The 18,003-nt window shown below is 38.9% G+C and overlaps 1 protein-coding gene across 1 annotated transcript; it reads right to left on the reverse strand.

The window, feature by feature from the left end:
* Positions 1 to 17,994, reverse strand: ptpn1 (protein tyrosine phosphatase non-receptor type 1). The gene is made up of 9 exons (XM_003439101.5): positions 17,534 to 17,994; positions 15,202 to 15,292; positions 12,241 to 12,341; positions 8,506 to 8,604; positions 8,254 to 8,391; positions 7,187 to 7,396; positions 5,732 to 5,893; positions 3,831 to 3,985; positions 1 to 2,554 (listed from the first exon to the last, which is right to left on the reverse strand). The coding sequence occupies exons 1-9, from the start codon at positions 17,588 to 17,590 to the stop codon at positions 2,293 to 2,295; spliced, it is 1,275 nt and encodes a 424-aa protein (XP_003439149.1). The 5' UTR covers positions 17,591 to 17,994; the 3' UTR covers positions 1 to 2,292.
* Between the last annotated feature and the right edge of the window lie 9 nt (positions 17,995 to 18,003).

An 18,003-nucleotide genomic window follows, 5' to 3' on the forward strand; every position in this document is an offset into this window, starting at 1 on the left:
TGTGCTTTTTTTCTCTTTTATTTAAAAAGGAAAATAACAAATGTAAATAAAAAAATACATGTTTTTGAGCTCAGCATAAGAATAGAAAAAAAAAACAAAAAACGGGAAAACCTGGTGCAACGGCTGCACAGGTGCTGAGATTTAATCCCTCGCTAAAGCAGAAAAAAACCAAAAACCAACTCAGCACACTGAAACCTGATTTAAAATATATGTACAGTATAAAAAGAAATGAGTACACCACTCTTTAATGTCAGCTCATGTGAAAGAGTCAAAACCAGCTTTAGTTAAAGCACCGCAAATTAAAAACTCAGTGCAACAAAAGAGAATACACCTGTGATCATCAGCGGTAACAAATTAAAATGTGACTGAGCAGCAACTAGAGAACTGGCAGGTTAAAGGTCGTTTAATGTTCAATCTGATAAACATCCGCTGGAATCCTCCTTGCTCGTCACGATCATCACGTTTCGGTTAACCTTACCCTTTCTAGACTCCGCCTAACTTTCACTTCACGAGCAGCGACATAAGACAACAGACCACCTGTTGATTTCTCTCCGAGTGATCATTTCACACAGAAATGTAGCAGAAATCACAACACCGCTAATGTCCTTTCCCCCACATACACACGAGCACCGCACCGGAGCCCAAAAACCAAGCATTCGGATGCGACTGTGTCGGGTATGTGTCAAAGGTGTGCTTACTTCTGTTGCACAGAGTTTCTACTGTGAAGCATCTTTTGGTTGTTTCTAACGCAACAACTCTACCGGCATTCAAACTAATAGTAAAGTAATAATAACAAATTTACCATTAAAAAAGTGATATTACGCAGGGGTGTACTCACTTCTGTTGTATGCTGTATCTAATACAGAATTATACATTCTAAAGAAAGGTACAGCTGTCGAGTCCCAAAGGTAAACGAACGCTAGCAGCTTAACTAATCTCTTCTTAGGATAAACCTTTTGATTCACAAATGCAGCATGCTAAAAGAAATAATAATCATATAAAACAATATCGCCAGCTCAGGGCCATGGCAAGATACAATGGATCATCACTACAGTGTATTATTTTCATCCCTGTGCTGGTGTTTGATTTTTGGTTTGTTCAAAGTCCCTGGTTCCCTGTTCAAACTTGAGAGTTAGTAAAGGGCGACACAATGCTGAGTATTTGTATTGCTGGAGAACAGAGATGGATGTTGGCTACTTTGCATCTCCGGTCTTTAAGCTGGCACTCCAGCAACTGAACACACATTCACTTATTTTACAATGTGAATCAGCTCTGTTTCGGTTATGTTACGCATTTTATCCACTGTGAGCGATACTAGAACTAAAGCCCAATGTTTATAAAAGTTCTCAAGCTGTTGAAATCACTCAAACGTTACAAATACAGAGTGAGACACGTCACTCTACCTTGTTTTTTTTTTGTTGTTGTTGTTGTTTTTCCCCCTCCTCCTGTGTCACTTTTGGGCTACCAGGGAGAGAAAAAAAAAAGAATCACATACCAGGAGAAAACCCGGTCTACATCTCACATTTGATGTCCTGTAAATGTTATATTAATATTTTTCACCGGGTAGAATTTAAAAACTACCACTCACACAAATGTACATATACACACACAAACACGCATATATTGTATGTACTCAACCTGCAGGCTATTAGTGGAGTCACATAACAATTCAAGGACCACCCCAACATGCTCTGGATTTCATTTTACTCTTGGGATCCATGTTGACCAACAGCAAAGGAACGAACAAACAAAACAAAAAAAAAATAAAATAAGGTTTCTCCCACACTGGCATATTTTCAGACAGGCTGGTCATAAATCTGGTTCTACGATTTCTGATCTGTTTGTTTAACCAAAAAAAAAAAGAAAAAGCAAAATCCTAACGGGCTCATGATTTACTAAAAACATGGAAGAACACATTCACGTGTCGTTTGGTAAATAAGAGAAGAGACTCATGAAAGAAAAAAAAAAAAAAATGGGCTGATAGGCCATTCATCCTGATTCACAGACCAGCAGAGCCCTCTGAGTCTGCGTTTAAGCCAGCACACATTATTTGGGATGTGACACCTGAAAAACTGAGGCCCTGAGCATCCAAGATGACACACAGAAAGAAAGTTTGGGTCGGTCATAAGGTCGGCAGCCAGCCAACCACTTGCACGGCATTTATAAAATTAAAACCAGTGGAAGTGAATCTGCTGAAGACCAAACAATCCACCCCTTAGCAGAGTCAAAGCGGGCTGATTGGCCAGCCTTGTCCACTTTGCAACGTCAGTGGAGAGACGAGGAAGAAGGACATCAGTGGAAATAGGCTCGATAGCAGGCAAAAGCACTGAGAGCCAGCGCTGTGCACAGGCACACTTTGGTTAGTAGTGGGGACCAAGTCCCCGGCACGGGAGAGTTTTCCTTTGGCTGCTGCTCAGATTTGTTCGGAAAGGAGGTATCATCGTGGATTTCCAAATGGCCGTCGGACTGAGCAACACCGTCACGAGTGGGCTGGAGGTCAGCAGCAGGCTGAGAGTCAGCAGCTGGAATCCTTTTTCGAACTTTTTCTGAGGAGCTGAATGAGAAACAAAGAAAGTTACGCAGAATAAAGCCTTTATGTACACACACCCCCTTTAGGTTCAGATGAGAAAATAATGAGTTTCTTTTTTAACTTCTTTTTTTCCACAGAAACAAGGACTTCCTTGCTAGCTGAAATTGGTAGACTAGTTTTTGAGTGAAAAGAACACACACAAAAATAACAAACAAACAAAAACACAACAACGTACCAACTTTACCCTTTTTTGACTTTATAAAGTCCAGTCAGTTAAGTGGGGCATAAGGATTTCATTCTTTTCAAATATGAATGAAATTTCGAGTAATGAGGTCAGCATATGTACAAAGAATCACTGTGAGCAAAACATCCTTTTAATTAGTGGTACTTATTCTGAATTCATGTATTTAAAATGTTTATAAAACCTTTCCAAAATTACAAATTCACAACAGAATGTGAAGAAATAATCACTGTGACTTTATATTCACAAAGTATTGTATTGAAAAGATATTATTTTTAACTTTACATGAACATGGGTCAGGCTGTACTTTTCTGTAATACCACATGTGCCACAAGATGGTGCACTGAGCCATGACACAGAGATTTTGCACATTTGGATATGCAGAGTGAAGGATTTTGGGTATGCAACCTACACAGATGCACTTGTGTAAAAACAACAACAACCCCCCCAAAAAAGTAGGTATACACAGGGATGATGCAGTGCATAGGTTGCGTGCTTATTGATTGATAAGTGGGCCTGAACAGGAAGAGTTAACATCATAGAGCGAGAAGGGCCAAATAAAACAAGTGATAAAAGGGTGGCATGAAAAGCACAAACGGAGGCTGCAGTGGACAGTTTTCATTGGTTTTAAAACTCTTTGTTAGAGAGTAGTCCACAGAGCAGTTGTTTGTGACACTGCCCCCTGCTGACAGTAAACAGCTACAGCTAGACAACAATCTGCAAGTTTGTACGTAGGCTGTAGGACTAAAGTAGGCCCTGTAAGCATCAGCACACACCTGTGGCATCTTAACACACCCACTGGTGAAATGCTTCCCTTGGGTGGAGCAAGTTGATCACAAATCAACAGAGAGCTTTCTGTAGTGTCTGCTAAATACTTAAAAGCTGTGTGTTTAATTTTAGGAATTCAACACCTCACATTTCAAACTGCACTCTATTTAATTACGTTTCCTGGCCTTTCTCCTCCTCGGATCTATGAGCTTTAGAATCAACACTGACACCCGATCCTGTTTTCTTAACATTATTAGATAAACTCAAACAAAACACGATCTGGATGATTACCCCAGACTGTGGGTCTCTGTTGCTCGGATGATCTCTTCAGGGAAAAAGGACGGCTCTGCTTTGCCATTCTGAGGGTCTCTGGGAGGAGGAAGAGGAGGAGGAGGGGTGAACTCGGGAGGATCATCTTCCTCGTTGGACTGCGCTCTCCATGACTCCTTGAAGGGGGGAAAAAAAAATAAAAATAGCTAAAATAATAGATTTCAAATTAGAGGGGACTGTTCACCAACAGAGACTCCAGTTTACCTTCATTATATTGTGCATTTTCCTTTATATTTACTCTTCTATTATATCAGTCTAATCATAGTATGCTTTTTAAATTACCAGTTAAATGAGAACATTAAACTTGGTGCATTTAATTTTATGGTTTCTCATAACTGACAAAACAAAACCTGTTTATAAAAACCAGACACAGGCTTTGAACTCCAAGTCAAATGAACCACCCACGCACGCACACATGACCAAGTAGTGATTTACAACATTGACTCTTAGGATGTTTATGTGCTTTATGCCAAAAGGTTGATTCTGTTCATCTGGACATAGCGTTTTCAGTCATCACTCATCCAAGTGACTTCTTCAGTCTCAGCTGACTGCAAGTTTTCCCAACCTTATAAACAGTACATTTGCACAATGACTGAAACTAGCACCACTGAATGAACAACGGGCTGTGAGGTGAGTTCCTTGATCATTAATATGGAAATTGTCATGGCCATTGATCAACAACCACTGGTCAATGGCCATGTGTGCCATTCACAGAAAGTTGGGGAATGTCTGCAGTCACAGCATTGTAAGATGGTGAAAGATGTACCCTTAAGCCCCCTCCTCGATTCAGAGATGGTCTTTCCCTTTTCATGTAAATGGCCTCCTTGACTCCCCACTCGAACCAGCGTTCCTCCCTGTCCAGGATGTGTACATCCTGATCATTGAAAGAGTGACAACTGGCCTGTAGGTGTAAGTAGACTGCGGAGTCCTGGCCTGATGAGGTAGCTCTTCTGTATTGTGCCATCCACTTTGTCAGAGGTTAGTTGGATTCCCCTATGTATAAATCATTGCAATCCTCCTGGCACTTAACAGCGTACACTACAATACTCGGTTTGTCCCGGGGGACCCGATCCTTGGGGTGGGCCAATTTTTGGCGCAGCGTGTTTTGGAGTTTAAGCCATGGAGACGCAGTGGCCACTCTGTCTGTGGGGATGGTGTTCGCTCTGTGTTGTAGCGATTGACGGAATCAACCTTTTGGGATTTACTTACCTGGATGATTGAGCATGCATCAAGACATTTGCTTTATGATATTAAAGATGACCTAGAATCCATTTTCTCACTCTATCCACTTTGTTAGAAACACCTTGCTCGTACTGGGAAGGACCTCTTGTGCCTTCAGAACTGCCTTGATTCTTCATGGCATAGATTTGACAAGGTTCCGGAATCATTTCTCCATATAAAGATGACAGCAACAACAGATGATTGTGTGGAAAAATCCCAGTGGATCAAAAGTTTCTGAAATATTTAGACGAGCCACATTCAAAGTAATTTAAAAACACCTTTCTGCACATTCTGATTCTCAGCTTAAACCTCAGCAGGTCCCCTCGGCCATGTCTACATGCCTAAATGCATCAAACTGCTGCCATTTAATCGGCTGATTAGATATTTTTGTTAAGAAGCGGGTGAACAGACGTAGCTAAAGAAGTGGTCATTGAGCGTACACACTGGTACAAAGGGGGGATATACTTATATGGTCATCTCAGTGGGAATAGCTCCACCATGATATGCTTTACCAGTCACGGCCAATCAAACGAAAGATGGATTAAGGGGAGCAAGAAACTAAAACAGTTAATGAAAAACAGACAAACCAAGTAAAATTTGTGCATTAAGAAGACAGAGCAGAAAAGAGAGGAGGGACTTGCCTGCACAGAAGTATCTCCCTTGATGTACTTGGCACCTTCAATTATAGCCAGGTAGGAGAACCGAAGCTGATCTGCAGTCTGAATCAAGCCCGTTCGATAGCGTCGCATCTCCAGCAGCACATCGCGAATACGAACTGAAGACGGGTCTTTACGTAGAGACATCTACACACAGCAGCAAAAACATTCAATACAGACGTTTCTGATGTCCTCTGTAAGGTGTGCAAGAGCGTACTGACTTGTCACACTAGCAAGCAAAAAAATAAATAAACAAAACTGTATGTCCTTCTACTTGAGAACAATGAGTGAGCTACCAGAGGTTTCAGCCACTAAACTACAAAGACAACTTAAGCCAATAGATTTAGGCCCACAAATAAATGAGAGCAGCCATCACCAACAAAATATACTTTTTTAAAATAACAAAAAAAAGTAAAATTAAAAGACTAATCACTTGAAAACAATAGGAAGACTAAAAATAAAAGCAAAATGCTTATTAATTTCAAGACCAGGACCTAGACTGAAAGGCTGGTAAACATAGGAATTTTTAAAATATGTTTATAAATACTAATACTGGAGCACACCTAATATGATTCAGCAGGCTGTTCTAGCAGCTTGAAATACTTAACCTGAGGTTGGCCTTTGGGAAAAAAAAAAAAAAAAAAAAAAAAAAAAAATCACCTCTTCAACCAACTAGAAGCCAATGTAATGACCTCAGTGCAGGTGTTCTATATTTTATTTATTTATTTTTGTTTTTGTTTTTTTTAAATACAGCTGACAGCTGCATTCAGTAACTGAATTTTTTTTCTCTCTTTTCAAAGATTCCTCTGAGCACAGTTTCAGTACACCAGCCAGGTAGAAATAAATGTGTGGATGGTTTTTTCAGCATCTCCCTGGAATAAAAAGCTTCTAACCTTTATACAAGTTCTTAAATGATTAAAATTTTTTAAATTGGGCTGCTGATGTGGTTCTAAAAGTGAGATCTACAGTAAGGTCTGTACGAATTTGGACAATGGCACTTTTTTTTCTGTACAACAGTGGATTTCAATCAATATATTACTGAAGTTCAAACTTTCTGCTTTAATTCAACGTTAATGCAATACTCTTATTAAATTAACTTTTTAGGAATTAGACATTTTGATACAGTTTCCCATTTTCAGAATCTTAAAAGTAATTGGGCAAACTAACAACTTTAAATAGATTTTTTTTTTTTTAACACAACCTAACCAGATGTCCGATTTCTAACCAGGTGTTTCAACAAGACAGCTTAGACAACTTATTTGTTATAATGGATTCCCATTATCTTAGCACTATTCGTCACTATGTCTGGAAATCAAGTGTTGTTCTAGCACGACAGCTTCTCGAGAAAAGGTTGCGTTAATTTCCTGTGCAAATGTCAGTCTCCTAGGAGATTAAATATGTTATTATCACGACTTCCTAAGAACAGAGTTTTGTACACACCAACAAGAGGCAGGTGTCCACGAGGCAAAAGGTTCCAGAGCGCCCAATTCCAGCACTGCAGTGCACCACCACTGGTCCCTGGTCTGAATTTAGACAGCCCGACTCTCGCACCTTGAACAGGAAGTTGAGGAAAGATGCAGGAGACTCTGGCACCCCAAAGTCGGGCCAGGTCGTGTAGTGAAAATGCAGAATCTCACGAGTCTCTTGAGTCTGCAGAGAAAGATTGGAGAGAAAATATGCAGGAGAAATGAAAAACTCACAACAAAGTGCTGATTCCAAACTAAACCTGTATGTAGGGTAGAATACCAAGTGGTGCAAATTCCTCTTTTATAAATTATCACAAGCGTGACGTTCTTTTCTTTTTTTTTCTAAATCTGTGAATAAACAGACACTTAAGACTCTTAATCATTAGCATGTTGGCACCACAAGCTAGTAGATGTGACAATTAAGCCAGCATCAAAGATGAAGTGCTGTTTCACCAAGTGTGAAATAGAGACTTGGTGGAGTGCAAAAAAGGAAGTGTATGTCATTTGTTGCTGTCAGTTCTTGAGTCTTACACAGAACAATAGCCAATGCAGGAAAAATAAAAACAGAGGCTACACAGTAAAAGACCCTCGCAGAGAAAAACAACAACAACAACAGAGGACTAGAAGAAAAAGCAAAAGCAGCTCATTAGAAAGTAGACCATTTCTCACAGTTTCAAGTATTTATAGCACCTACAATTACCTTAAAAAACAAACAAACAAAAAAAAACACTAGTACAGTAAATCTAGTAGAGTAAATCTAGTGATCAAATCTACTACAGTGGGTATGTAAAGTACTATAGACAAGCCCTGTGAATTTGCCATTTTATGTTAACTCTGGCCTGATTCTTCATTTCCACTTCACCGTCAGGCTTGACTTATTCTTTTTTAAGTTTCACTAATGATCTTAAGTATGCAAATCATTCCTGTAATTAAAATCTATGTTTATAAAGTTTTCACTCTTTTAATCCCTTTTCTTTACAGCGGTGTGTTTTTACCCAACTCTACAGTTTTCCAACCAAACTCAGCAGGAAGACAACTTACACACAGATTTTCCAACTCCAGCTGACGGACGGTGTAATAAGATTTGATGTCTTCAGAGACGAGGGTGAGCTTGAAATTGGTGTCTTCGAAGATGGCATCTCTCTCCTCTCTCTCTGGCCAGTACTGGGCACACTTAATCTAAAATGACATGAAGGTACACATTACATGCTGGGTAACAGACAGCGGTGATGTTCAAAGGTAAACAAGGTATGACGATACTGTAACATTGTGAGGACTCAAACAGCTGCTTACAGAGCCTTTCTCTATGACCCGGTTCAGCATCACTACACCGCGGGTCCTCTGCTCCCACACCATTTCCCAGAAATGGCCACATGTACTTGGTAGGGGTCCCTAAAAAGGAAGTACAGCACATTTGTTATATAAAAGGCAGGAAATAATATTTTTAGTGTAACAGAACACAATAAAACAGTATCTATTTAAGGAGCTTTCCAAGGCATTTGATTATTATTATTTATTCATTTATTTTTAAGACATTGGGTCTTCAGCACAAACACTCTTGCCCTGAAATTTCCTAAAGAGGGAGACTGGAGTATGTTTACCCTTTGCATAACTTCTTTGGATCAAAAACTGATCTAATCTACATTATAAACTCCTAAAAACAGGCTGGAAATATAGACGCAATTTTTGAGTGCCGTTTGTAAATACACAACATTGTTTGTAATACACAGAGCTTATACAAACTGTCTTGTAATACACTTGTAATTGCACGGCTGGGAGAGGAAACATTATGATCACTCCTTTGAATGTTGCCAAATCAGCTTTGACCCAAAGCCTCAGAAGCTACCCTTCATTATCAGCTCAAAGATTCCAGCTTCAGATCAGTTCAATCCCAGTTCCCGCTCAGTCCCTTCTGCCTTGTCACCAGTTCATGGTCTGTCCGGCATTAGTACCAGCAGGGATCATCCCCAAGCTTTGCCCTGTGCTCTGACTTGGGCAATTTGGGTCTTTACATTTGCCCATTTCCAATCTGTTCACTATGAAACATGTGGAGCATTTACCAGCTTAATATATTGGTATTGTTACTAAATAACTGACAATATTTGCTTCACAAAGAGCTCTAAAAGTTTTGCTTTCTCAGTGCGAGCAGGAATAAAGATATTTTAAATGCTTTTGACAACTGATTTAGCTTTATGTGGGTTTTTAAAAAAAAAAAAAAAAAAATCAATCTTCAATGAGCTTTGTTTCTCTCTCTATGGTTACGAGCTGTGGGTAGTAGTAGATCGCAGAAAGTCAAAGCTCTAAAGGATGTCTGGGCTCAGACAGTATAAAGAGAGTGGTTATGCAGGAGGGAATCAGGGTAGAGCCAGTGCTCCTCAGGCAACTGACCAGGAGTTCGCCTGGTGCCTCATAGGTAAGTTGTTCCAGGCAGGTCCTCCAGGGTGGAGAAGCCCCAGCAAAACCAGGACACCTTTTAGAGATTGTGTTCCTTGGTTGGCAATACCTCAGGTTTTGCCCAGAAGAGCATCTGCTGACATTGCTGCCTCTTTGACCCGGAGCAGCCGCATAAGCAGCAGAACAACAAACATGATGGCATATTCGTGTCCACCTGGCTGAACCAAACAGCACCAGGATTAAAACAAAAAACCAAAAAAACCAAACTGAGGTGCAGGACAAATTGAATGAACACCAAAGCAGCACTTGTGCCTGCAGTTGTGACTTCATAACAGCAAGTATAAACAGCCCTAATGTCAAAGTGTTTTCCCAGTGCAGGGCTCGCAAAATCGCTAGCCCGACGTCCCGGGGCTAGCGAATTTTTCAGTCGGGCTACCAAAATCTATCTCAGCCCTGCCCGTCGGGCTATCATAGGAAGGAAAAATATATGTCAATGCTTTTGCATTCTTTCGGAAATGTAGCTGGGTAATTATGTCATTGGCATCGGTGAGCCACTGTCAATATGTGACATATTGAAATCGCGTTTGAATTTGAGCTTGTTTTTTGCTTTCACTTTGCGATCGCGTGAACTGTGTATAGAGAGCGGCAGTACTGATTGGTGAGTGACGATTAATTGCGCACCAATTCCTCTGACGTCGTCTTATCACTCATTAGCTTACTATTCAAACGTGAAAAGTGAAATCTCCCACAGCAAGCTTAAACATGTGAGAGGTTGATTGAGCAGAGAATCACTGACCGTTATGTGAGTGCGTGTGTAAAAGCAGCAGGATATATATTTTAGTTCTGCTGAGCCAAATAAGACAAGTCAGGGTGAAGAAGTGACAGCCAAAAAAAAAGCCTACCACAAAACGGAAAAGTTATGACAAATCAGACTATGAGGGAAAAAGAAAGTGCAGCTTTATGGTTTCATTGAGAAAAGAATTTCTGTGGCTGGAATATGACAAGCTAAATAACCAGGGGTGCACATAAGTGGTCCGCAGGTGCGCATTCGCTGTCAAAAATAAAAAACGCGCACCAGATAAGAAGTTGCAACACGCGTTTGCGTACATAAGATTTTCTGGAGGAGGACAGACATTTGTTTAGAACTCTTAAAGGTGTCGAAGAAGCAAGCTCCTTTAAGCAATTACTTTGGTGTTCCTCCACCTCCAAAGAAATGTCAGAAGGAGTCTGAACCACAAAAGAAGCACGTATTCTCGGAAAATTGGTTGCAGGAGGTGAGCTGGCTTCAAACAAATGATGAACGCACAGAGATGTGGTGCAGACTATGCTGTGAAAATCCCACTCTAGCGGACAAAAACAGTGCCTTTTATATGGAGGCAAACGCGCGTTGCAACTTCTTATCTGGTGCGCGTCTTTTATTTTGACAGCAAATGCGCACCTGCGGACCACTTATTTGCACCCCTATAAATAACAATGTTCTGCCGGGTGTGTTGTTGGTTTTCCCTCGATTTCTGAGTCGACAAGCGCCTTTGTTACTGGGACCAGTAATTTTAAGAAAGACCCCCATTAGAACCCATGAGAAATGCAAGAAATGCATTATTGCTCAGTCTGCAATATCTTTCCCAAAACAAACACCAATTGCAAAGAACATACCAAAAATAAACCTGAAAAATCTGTTTAGAACAGCGTACTATGTTGCACAGAGTGAACTACCATTGGCAAAATTTAGCAGTCTTTACAAACTTGGTTCCACTTACCCCTTACCCATGACTTCAGTGGAAATTTCAAATTCAGGACCTGACACAGACTGATTCATGTTCTACACAGTTCTTACAAGTTCATAGAAATTTCTGTTCAATTAGAACCAAGTATTTGAGTTGATGATTGTAATTTTTATACAATGTTGTAATTTGTGTTTCAACAATTTTTTGATTAATGTTTTGTTTCCGTTACAATATTATACTTTAATGTATAATATTGTAACGGAAACAAAACAGGAAACAAAACATCAATCAAAAAATTGCTCTCTTTTTTATTCGGGCTACTTAAATTTATTTTGGGCTACCACAAACTGAAGAGTCCCTGCCCGAAGGGCTACCAGGGATTTTCAAATTTTGCGAGCCCTGCAGTGTCACTCTAACCAGAAGGTCGACTCATTGATGCTGAGGACGACTTGAAAGCTATAAAAACATGATAAACCTCGACTTTTAACGATGAGGGTAGAATGAAAAGAAACACCTCCATCATTTAAAAGCACAACAAACGAAAAGATTCTAAATTTATCATAAAAGCCGAATCAAAACCTTAAAAAAACGGTGTCAGCAGAAACTAAGAATTATGACCTTCATAAAGGGAGGACCTCATGCTGAGTTACTGCATTAGAGTGGCCTCATCTTTAGCTCTGTGTGCCTAACAAACTAATAACTTTGCATATTTTATAAATGTTGCAGACAAGGACATAAAATAAGGCGAAACTATAAAATACAAGATATTATGGTCATTAGGCCAACCAGGAAACCAAATTATCTTATACAATGAGAAAATACTGACTTAAAGGTTTGGATTTTTCTGTCACTGTCTCTCTGAATTAGAGGAAATATTGAATTTTCAGTACTGAATCTTTTCTACACTTACCTGAGTAAGGATATAGTTCCTCCGTGCCTCTTCTACGGTTATTAGGCTGGCATTAATGTAGTCATTTGTACCTAACTGCAGATGTATTCTGCTGTGATCAACTGAAAAGAGAAAAAACAAAAGAAATATGAAAATATGCATATGAACTTTTTAAAAAAAAAATTTAAATGCCACAACCCACCAGGGACTAGAAATGCAATTCTCAGACCAAAACAGCTGTAGGGAACACTTAACAAGCATCTTCATACAAACTAAAGATGTTAACTATTGTGAGATTAGCTTTTTATGATTTCCAGTGAAGAACCTTTTAGGTAAAAGGTTAGCAGTATAAAAAAAGTTTCAGGTTCCTGATTTTCATATCTGGTAAAGGGGAATAAGAAAACCCTTGTTGGTATTTACGGTAACTATTTGCAACCCAGTCTGAGAAAAAAAAAAAAAATTTGCATGGCTTATTGAGTGTGAAAAAGAGGAAACTCTGTAGTTCAGCTGTTAGGACGTTTTGTAGAAAGTTCATTGCAACCTGACTATCTGCTGAAGCTGACATGAGGCTTTCAGTTATTGCAAAGTCTCCAGCAGTAGAAAGATTTTGAGAAGAGGTCAGCGTGACCTGTGAGAAAATTATCACAAGAGGAAGTGCACTAGACCCAAAGCTATCTGATTTGTACCCAAAAAGAACACATGAGTATAATGAACCTTGTATTTTAAATGCCAAACTGCTATAGAAAATTCAAACAAAAAAGCAAACAAACAAGCAAAAAACACAAAAAAGATTCATGATCAAAAAATACATATTGCAAAAATCATTTGGTATCTTTGTGTTCTTTGAGTCACCAGCAAGAGGGAAACTTCCGGAGCTGAAAACACAGAAGTGGCAGAAACTACAGATCCTCTAGAGAACACTTGAGGTTGACTCTAAAAGCGAGTAATTCCCAACAGACTCCCCTGTCAAAACGCCCAAATTTACAGCATTAAAATATATATTTACAACTTGGTGTAGAGAAGAAAAAAAAAAAAAAAAAAAAAAGAGGAAACTCATTCACTTAGATAATTGAGTTATTGAGTTAGCTTAGTCATTGTGTTGATTGACAAGTGTACTTACATGTAGCTGATGTACACCTCCACTAACTGGAGTCACTGAGCTTTTTTTAATGGAGATCATTTGACTAATAACTAATGTGTGGTACAAACTAGTCACAAAGTTTGTGCTCCTTTTTGTTGAGTGTTTCCTGCTACTGTATTAATTAACAGTTCATTGATGTTGCTAAAAAAAACTGTACCTGTAAACTCAGCCCTTCACCCTTTCATGCATATAAGGTCAACTCTAGCTCCCAAAAAACATCATAACATTATGATAGTGGCCAAAACTAACTTTAAAGCTTCAAAATTCAGCTTTTATCCACGTGCATCCTTTTATACTGTGTATGGTCACCAAACTGCCAGTAAGAATATATTTTAGATACACGGATTTATATCCTGAAGTAACAGCATAATATCCAGCACACAGCTTGTAACAGTACCAAAATATTGGTCAAAGACACCAGTAAGTCCCAATGAGGCCAATACTGTTAATGAAATCAAGCTCACAAAAAACAGTGGCTCCTTTAAGATTTTTAAGATATATCCTCAATTCAGAAAAAAGATTATTTTTTAAATTAATATTTATGAATGAATTATGCTTCAGTATATACGCTCACTTTTTATGTAACATACAAAAAAAAGGAGCTGTGTGGTTATGGATAACCATATATTTATAAGATAAAAAAAGAGAGGAAATAGAGGAAATGCTTGTTTCTGTTTTTGCTTTTTATTTTACCATTTATTTCAAGGCTTAAAAAAATAGATGATACTAAAAACATTGCTGAAAAAAAAAAAAAAAAAAAAACTTAATTTCCCCTTTCCCTGATCTTCCCCTTGTGTAGGTGTTTTTGAGACACTCAGTAATAAATTAGCTGGAAATACTATGCCACGCCAGTTAGAGTCATGCAAGGCTGTTTCTATTGCGCAATACTACCTTTACTTGACTTCAAACTGATATTACAGTGCTTGTACCTACTAAAACAGCAGACAGCTTAGGTGTTTATATAATGCTGCATAATGCTGTGACTTCACCACAGATGTTTAAACATAAATAGGAGATTACAGACCCTTCAACACTGCGGGTAGAGTACCAAGCAAAGAGACCCACAGTGGCATTCACTTAACCTTCAAGTATTCAAATGAGGTCGCATTATCACCCCAGCTGTATATTTATATGTGCCTTTGTGATATTTTGAATCAGAAAAATGTTCCTATCATGACATGACATGACATGACATTTGCCATTCCACAACTTTTCATAGTTTCTTACACGAATAACCCCTTTGGTGTGGCAAAGATAATAGAAAGCTGTGTGAAAATGTGAGCATGTTGTTTTTTTTTAAAAACATAACAGTGTTTGATTTTATTGTAATTTTCCACTTGTACTCACTCACTTTAATGTTTTGCAATGAACCACAGTTCACAGATGCAGAGCAAGATTCAGAGATATCCTGAAGCACATGCGGTTTGACAACTGAGCAACCAGAGCTGGCAGGCAGGACACAAACAAATCTGCTACTTTCAGGGGCATTTGGACAATGTTTCTATCACAGTTACCCAAATACTATATCCCTGTGACCAACCTCTGTGTGCATGGTGCTAGCTTTAAGAGGCAGGTTAAGTTTCAGGTAATGTATCTGTTCTACAGAAGGTTTGGCATAAAAACCTGGCATAACTGTGATGCTTAAAATCACTGAAAACCCTAGTTAATTACATGAAAACATTTTAAAATATCTGCCCTAGATAAATGAAACCAGTATACGAGTATATAATGAGGTCCTAAATGTAATTTTAGTGGCTAAAACACCTTGAGAGTTGTGGGAATATTTTAAGTGTTTCAGACTCTGCGGTCCAGCACACTGAGGCAAGCAAAGACAAACTTACACGGGCTAACGTCTCTGTATCGATTCCGATTCTTGTTTTCAGGTGATTTGGCAACCTTACAAGGGAATTCACTCGACTGCTGCCGAATCTCCTGTAACAGAATAAAAGGAGGAAAACAAGCATTAAAGCAGAGTTTTGGTGTTTTTGCAGGGTTTTTTTCGTTTTGTTTAAAAAAAACAACAACAACAACAAAACAACATCCACTCCACATTAAAAAGCTCTGAGTGTGACTGCTGTATTCTTTAAGACAAACAAACAAACAAAACAATGATGACATTCACTGATGACCCTTTTACAATTTCCTCTAGCTATCTCAATAACAATCAGGATTATATTTGCCTCAATACTAACACTGTCAAAAGCTTGTATTTAGACTACCCTAAAATATGAGGAGGGGGTTATCAAATTTCTGAAACCAGAAATTTGCTGGTTGCTTTCTTAGGGTGGTTAATGAAAGTTTAATTTAAATGTCAATTCTGACTTCCAACAATTATGAAAACAAGAAACAACATTCATTTTCATTGTTTTTATTGTTTCATGATATACATGTTCCAAGCCCACCTATTTTGCTTTCACCTCTTCCTAAAAAGTTTAAACTTGCGGTTTAGTTCAGTTGCAGGCAATATAACTGCAAGAGAGCTAAACAGCGGGACAAAAAGTTTCAAGGCATAGGTAGGTGAACCTGTGGAAAGATTATTAATGGTTGACTGCAGCCGTTTCCAACTCTAGATCACTTAGGGCCTGTCACCCTATCTGCTTTTGGCAATGCTGAACAGTTTGCGGTCAGCTTCAGTTCTCTGTGGTTCATCTGAGGCTGCTTTAAAGGTTTCCCAAGACGGCCGAACTCTATTACAGCGTTTCGCCCATCTGGACCCACAAACATTCCGCTATGGAAGCTATGGGCTTGTAGGGACCATCACCTGGTCTGGCTTTATAATCCAAAGCCCTGCCTACTGAACAGTTTTTTTCTATGTTATTTGAATTATGTAACAGTTAAAGAAGATTCCATGTGAAAAAACAACAACAACAACACAGTTTTAACTTCAGCCACTGCATAATGTTTGTAAAGTTTGTAAATAATAGAGAGATGATTGAGATTTGACTCAATGACCAATCATAGTCCATAACCTTATGTTCCACAGTTTCAGTTTATTCAATTTTCTTCAGCAGGGATAAATAACAAAGACACGAGGGAGAAAACCAAAGTCCACAACAGGTCTGATCGTTTGATCAAGACTGAATTACGAATAACAATTTAGCTCCATTAAGAGCATTTCCTGGCTCAAAATGAGCCTTTGGGGTGATTACATGAAGTTTGCGTAGCAGGTCAAATTTTCTTATACGCAGAAAGAAAGAAAAAAACCCCAACTAAACAGTACACTTCATATCATAAATGAGGAAGTGAATGCCTTTGACATGTTTAGTAGACCACAAATGTACAGAAAATATTTAATGTGTTGGTAAATGTTTTGAACAGTACTTTTGCTAGCTCACAAAAAAATTCCCAGGGGGTACTTTTAATTTTAAGTTTTAGGATATGGTCTTAAAGAATTAAAATAGAAGCTGTATGGCACATATAACAGACTAATGAATCCTGTATGCAATAGTATATTGGGGAGAGGGGGATTCCTGGCTCAAAGCAGGTTTCAGTTGGGGTTTTTTTTGGTTATTTGTTCTGTCAGAAATTTATTTTTTCTAAATTAACCCCACTGAAAACCCTTAACAATGCATTTAAGTTTGAGTAAATCAAACCCCATTCAACAAAAATTAATAATTCTCTTTTATGAAAGGCTAAAACTTCTTTAGAATGTGGCAAAGTTTTTCATAGAGGAAAATTTCTACCATTATTGTGATGCATTTCCATTTGAATTGTTACCTATGGCATTTTACACCTTACGTGTATCATGGTATGGGAGAGATAGAACCGCGATACGATATTTTGGAGGTTTGTATCGCGATTTCACTCGGTTTCAGGTGTGTTATACCCCTATGTAATGTATTACAAACATTTATAATAATTATAATAAGCTGCCGATTAACAGCGGAATGGAAATGTTAGACGAAACTGAGAACAAATCATTAAAAATAAGTTAGTACGTCCAAAAAATGTATGACGTCAGTCAGCGTTGAGCTGCTGCCTTTATACCCGGGCAGACGCATCAATCATCGGTTAACTCCGAGCAGGAAGAACAGGCGCTGAACTAAACACCAACACACTGATATAGCCAGAGAAACTATAGCTACCACCTCACCTTACATAAGCTACACGTTGGCCTAACCAGCTTCAGCTACGGTCTGATTATTTCCACCTTAATTTGCCAAGAGCTCTTACCTGATAAATGGCGTTCCAGCTGCCGTTTTCATCGATTTCCCGAAATTCAGCTTCCATCGCTGACAGTCCAGCTGCCACTCACTCTCTCGTTGTTTAGCCTCCCGATACGAACAACCAAAAGTCCCCGAAGATTAAACAAATTTCAGTCAAACTATTCGCAGTAGCTGCCAACTGGTCTGCCGCTGTTTTGTAATTCTCAGTGCGGCTGCATAGATTACCGTCTCGGCCTGCTCTTAGCGGAAACACGCCGCTAACTCCTCCTCCTGCTGCTGTAGCTGCCGTCCTTGGGTGACCAAAAAAAAGAGAGCAGAATTTTTTTTTTTTTTTAAGAGATAAAATTCCTCCTGCGTTTCTCTGTGTGTCACTTTGGGTTTATAAGCCCCCGTCAAATCCGGATTTGTCACTTAGTTTGAGTGAGACGGCTATTTTACTATTCCTACAGCAGCAGTTGAGGCCGACCAGCGGGCATG

Source organism: Oreochromis niloticus, linkage group LG20, assembly GCF_001858045.2.
Source record: "Oreochromis niloticus isolate F11D_XX linkage group LG20, O_niloticus_UMD_NMBU, whole genome shotgun sequence".
In the NCBI taxonomy this organism is placed as follows: domain Eukaryota; kingdom Metazoa; phylum Chordata; class Actinopteri; order Cichliformes; family Cichlidae; genus Oreochromis; species Oreochromis niloticus.